At 57.4% G+C, this 5,306-nt stretch overlaps 1 protein-coding gene across 1 annotated transcript; it reads right to left on the bottom strand.

Moving 5' to 3' along the window:
• Nucleotides 1-3,942: 3,942 nt before the first annotated feature.
• On the bottom strand, nt 3,943-5,300 carry LOC103174047 (protein Wnt-3-like). The gene is made up of 2 exons (XM_042345581.1): nt 5,264-5,300; nt 3,943-4,422 (listed from the first exon to the last, which is right to left on the bottom strand). Exons 1-2 carry the CDS (start codon nt 5,294-5,296, stop codon nt 3,943-3,945), a joined length of 513 nt encoding a protein of 170 aa, XP_042201515.1. The 5' UTR covers nt 5,297-5,300.
• Between the last annotated feature and the right edge of the window lie 6 nt (nt 5,301-5,306).

Here is a 5,306-nt window from a genome sequence, read left to right on the forward strand (position 1 = left end):
TCGGGGGGATTGGTGGCCAGGACACCGGGAGAGAGAGAGAGAGAGAGAGAGAGAGAGAAACTCCCTTCTCTTCTGTCCTTCAGATGAGACGTTAAACTGGGACCTCGGTTTAACGCCTCATGTGAAGGACGGGACCTCCGACAAAGCGACAACCCCCAGCACTGGACTGGAGCGTCAGCTTAGACTGTGAGATTCCAAGTCCGACCAGTCACTGGGTGGGGGGGGGGCAGGGAATCCTCCCCCTCAGCTCCTGTTAACCCCGCAGCCAAAGCACTAACTAACTAACTAACTAACTAGCGGGGAGGGGGGTCCTCGGCCGGACAAGCAGCGGGAAAGCTTGGCCAGACAGCGCTCTCGATGGCCGAGCTGTGTGTGGGTTCAGCTGGTTAGACTCCAGCAGTTACCCCCAACGCACACTCTGTGCTTCCCCCCCCCCGCCCTCCCTCCCTCCCCAACCTGCGCGGGGGGGCGTCCCTCCAGGGAGAGAGAGAGAGAGAGAGAGAGAGAGAGAGAGCGCATTCCATTCCACCCATCTATCTCTGGGATCTCCACGTGGAGGTGGGAGGGCGGGGAATTCTCCGCTGAGGTTTGGAGACTCTCAAGCGACGGTGATGGGCTTCCGCCCGTGTCGGACACCCGGCTCTGGGCAGGAAAAAAAAGACTTGAACACACAATGAAGGTCCAGTCTGGTGAGAGACAACCCACCCACCCCCCACCACCCCACTTTCCCGGGGGGGGGGGGGGGGGCAAATCAGGTCAACTCCCCCATCCCAATTCTCTCTGAAAAAGCAAAGACTCTCCGACCGCAGATACCACAACCCCCCCCCCCCCCACCCCACCACCACAAGCAACCATCTCCATCGCCTCGTCCTCTCGCCCCACCCCCACCTACACGACGAGGGTATAATTGCAATGCACCTGGCCCCGGAGGAGATGAAAGGAAATGGAGTAAAAGGGGCCGGGAGCAACGAGCCTGTGAGAGGTCTTTATCTCAAACCCTCATCAAAGGCTTTCCAGCACCATCCAATTTGTGGCCTCAAAAGTCAATTATACAGCAGCTGCCCCTCTCTCTCTCTCTCTCTGTCTCTCTCTCTCTCTCCATCTCTCCATCTCTCTGTATCTATCCCTCTACTTCGGCCGCAAGATACAAAGCACTAAACAACACGCTCCGTGATGATGCTCTTCGAGACGTCCCGAAGCCGCGATAAGGCGCTGCATCGAATGCAAATGATCGATCATTATAATAATAATAATAATAATAATCCTTGCATTTGGCTGAGCGCCGTATATTATAATAATATAATAATCTTCGCGTTTGACGCCGCGCCTTATCACGTCTTCGAGGCGTCTCAAAGCGCTTCATGGGAGACACCGTAAAGTGAATCGGCCGTGAATTTTGTATACTATACCCCGGTCTCTGAAGGCATCTGTTTGTCACTGCCCAGGTTGCTCATTAACCTGAACGACTCCCTTTGAATTAAACTCCCGTAGATCCCGTAGCTCAGTGGTTAGAGCCCCCACCTCGGAAGCGAGAGGACCCTGGTTCGGTTCCCGGGTCAGGGGGCGAAACATTGGGCGAGTTTTCTTACTCCACACACACATACACACACACGCACACGCACACACGCACGCGCCTCTGTTTACTCAGCGGTAAGTAGACCCTTCCCTGGTCGATCGTGCTTATGGTCATCTCTCCCCCCTCCCTCTCCCCCCCCCCCCCCCCCCCCCGGCTCAGGGACAGACTCTGCCACCGTCAAACACTCCGGGACACTAACCCCACATGACGGGCGCTATGTAAATGCGAGTTATTGTGGTTCCAGTGAAGAGATTGAAGAACAAGACAAGGAACAGCCGGTTGACAAATAAGTCTTTATTTATGACCCCACCTTCGCCATCGGGACCTTAAACGCCCCTGAAAGTTGATTTCTTTGGTCTGAAAGATCCTGAGTGTGTGTGTGTGGTGGTGGGTGGGGGTGGGTGGGGGGGGGGGGGGGCAGCGAGAGGGGCGAGAGGGGGATGGGGAGAAAGGGGAGCTGATCCCTTCGCCTCCCCACCCCACCCCCCCGCCCCCCCCCCCCGCGGTGATAAAGCTCTAAAACCAAGCATGGCGACAGAGTCAATCTGCAAATATATAATTATATATATATACGAGTTGCTGATATATACATTTTTTTGCTGATATATGTACACTATACACATCGTCTTTCCCCTTCGAAATAAATAACGATATAAAAAGTAGTGGATTTTGTGTTTCTTTGTTGAGATCAGTGGGCGGCAGAACGGGGAAGAGTTGGAGGGGGTTTTGGTGGGGGTGGGGGGAGTGCGGTTGGGGGGGGGGGGAGGTTTGAGCAAGGATGGAGGGGGTGAGGGGACTGGGAATGTCAGGTGGAAGGAAGGTACAATACGATACAGTAAAAAAAATTACATTTGCACAGCGGTCTTCACGTCGGGAGGACGTCCCAAGGCACTGGACGGTCAGGGCCTCGGAGGTGAGGATGAGGATTCGGAACTCTATCCGGTGGGGGATGGGGAGGCAGCCGGTGGAGCCAGCGAGGGTGGGGGGGTGACAGGATCACGGAGCCTGGTGTGGTGATTGGGAGGGGGTGGGGGTGGGGGTTAGGTAGGGAGGTGCGAGGGAACCTTGAAACCGATCCATTCGGTGATTGGGGGCCTGGCGTGTAGATTGATCCAACCAGGTCTCGGTTTTGGTTAGAAAAGTCTTTTAGACCAGGCTGGTCCAACTGGCGGCCCGCGGGCCGGATCCGGCCCCCAACCCCCATTGATTTCTTGGCCACTCTCCTTCCACCTTATCTGGCCCACTCGCTCCCTCCACAACCCACCCGTAAATGTTATGCTATGTCTCTGGAAGGGAAACACAAAAATATTGCTTATGCGGCCAGCAGACCCCCAACCCTCATCGGCCAAAAGGTTGGATCCCACCACCCCGCCCCCCCCCCCCCCCACCGCCACCACCCACCCCGTTTTAAATGGCAGATGGTGTGAACTCTTCAGTACCGCGGGAGAGCTGGCAGAACGGATTAAAGAATGGTTAGGAAACCGAAAGCCAAGGGTAGGAGTTAAGGGCATCTGCGAATAATAATAATAATAAATAATGATAATAATCCTCGCATTTGATACCCAGCCTTATCACGTCGTTCAGACGTCTCAAAGCGCTTCACAGGATAGACTGTAAAGTGAATTGACTGTATACTTTGCGGGCGAAACGCGGCAGTCGAATGCGCACAGCAGCGTCTCCCACAAACAGTGACCAATTATTATTGTTGTGCTTTTGTGTGAAGGGATTATTACCCCCCGGGAAAGCGATCCACCGACCTAACAACCGGGTTCCTGCTTACTGCTGGGTCAACGGTGTGTGTGTGTGCGTGTGCGTGTGCGTGTGCGTGTGTGGAGTGAGGAGCCTTGCCCGAGGTTTCGCTCTGTCAGGGAATCGAACCCGGGTCCTCTCGCTTGCCAGGCGAGCGCGGGAACCATTCCGCCGCAGGACTCCTCGTATCTTTCTGAAAAGACCAGCCTAGCAAAACCAGTCTTGCTGGATGGGGTGGGAGTTGGGTGAGTGGTTGGGTGGGTGGGAGTTTTGGTGGGTTGTTGGGTGGGTGCATGGGTGGTTGGGTGGGTGGGAGTTGAGTGGGTGGTTGGGTGAGTGGTTATATGGGTGAGTAGTTGGGTGGTTGGGTAATTGGGTGGGTGTAGGGGGGTGGGTGGTTGTGTGGATGGTGAGGGGGGCTGGGTAGGTGGGTGGGTTAGTGGGCACGGGAGGGTATGGGGTGGGTAAGTGAGTGTGTGGGGGGTGGGGGTTGAGTTGAAGATGAGATACGAGCTCTCTCCCAAATCCTCCTGCCCCCAATCCCCTCACGCTCACCCCCGACCCCTCACTCACGCCCTCACCCTCACCCTCACCCACCCACCTACCCCCACCAGTCTCTACTTGCAGGTGTGAACATCGTACACGCGGAGGCACTCCTGACAGCTGACGTAGCAGCACCAGTGAAAGACACAGAGGCACTTCTCCGTGCGTTCCTCAGTCCGCGTGTCGTGCCCACGCCCACAGCACAGGAGCTCGCACCCGTCGATGCCGTGCGAGCTGGCGTTACACACCCTCTGGCTGGTGCCGAAGGAGCCCGTGACCGTGTCCGGGTGGCAGAAGTTGGGCGAGGGCTGGTAGTAGATGAGGTCCCCTTCGGTGGGCGGCTTGAAGAAGCCGTACTTGGGCCTGAGGGTCTCGACCCATCCCCGAGACTCCCTGTGTTTCTCCACCACCATCTCGGACGCGCTGTCGTACTTGTCCTTCAGGTAGTCACCGATCAGCCGGAAGTCGGGCTGGGACCACCAGCAGGTCTTGACCTCACAGCTGCCCGACAAGCCGTGGCATTTACACTTCAACTCCATGTGCTCCAGGATCGCCTGGATAGCGAGGACACAGAAAGCCAAAGAGAGAGAGAGAGAGGTAAGGAGAGAGAGGGGGAGAGAGGGAGAGAGACGAGAGAGAGAGAGAGAGAGAGAGAGAAAATAGAGAAAGAAAGAGAAGAGAGAGAGAATAGGAGAGAACAGAGAGAGAAAGAGAAGCGAGTGAGAAGAGAGACGAAGAGCGAGAAGGAGAAGAGAGGAGAGGGAGAGAAAGAGAAAGAAGAGAGAGAGAGAGAGAGAGAAAGAAGAGAGAGAGAGAGAGAAAGAGACGGAGATCAACGACGCGCCAACGACCACAACTCCAACGAAGACCGCAGATACGTTCCGCGAAGCGTCTTGAGAGGTTCTCGCAGACCGTGATGAGGTGTCACGGCCGATGGCCAGGACTGTCCTCGTTATTGTTATTACAGTTATATCGCGCGCCGCCTGTCACGTGGCGCGGCGGTCAGAGCCCTCGCCTCGCCAGCGAGGGGACCTGGGTTCGATTCCCGGGCAGGCCCAGACGTTGGGCGAGTTTCCTCACTCCGCACACGGCTGGGGATGGGGGAGCAGTTGGGGCTGGGGGTTGGGGTGGGGTTGCGGGAGGGGCAGGGGCCTGGGGGGTGGGGCGGGGGCTTAAGGGACGGGGAGGGGCTGGGGCTGTGTGAGCGGCTGTGACGGGGCTGGAGGTTGGCGGTTGGGGGGTAGTTTGGGGACTGGGGTTGGGGCGGTGGGGGGTTTAGGTTCGACTGGGACTGGGGGGGGGCGGTTGGCGCTGGGGTGTGGGAGGGACTGGGGGGGGGGCTTTGGAGCGGGGCGCGGGGGGCGGGGGTGGGTGGGGGGGGGGGGTCACACTCACCACACGTCCGGCCTCGTTGTTGTGACGGTTCATGGCGGAGCGA

Source organism: Callorhinchus milii, unplaced genomic scaffold, assembly GCF_018977255.1.
Source record: "Callorhinchus milii isolate IMCB2004 unplaced genomic scaffold, IMCB_Cmil_1.0 Scaffold62, whole genome shotgun sequence".
NCBI lineage: Eukaryota > Metazoa > Chordata > Chondrichthyes > Chimaeriformes > Callorhinchidae > Callorhinchus > Callorhinchus milii.

Bases quoted from the DNA above. Each gene is read 5' to 3' on its own strand.
- LOC103174047 (XM_042345581.1), bottom strand. From the start codon at position 5,296: ATGAACCGTCACAACAACGAGGCCGGACGTGTG. The intron at 4,423-5,263 runs GTGAGTGTGACC...CTCGCTATCCAG, and splicing joins ACAACGAGGCCGGACGTGTG to GCGATCCTGGAGCACATGGA.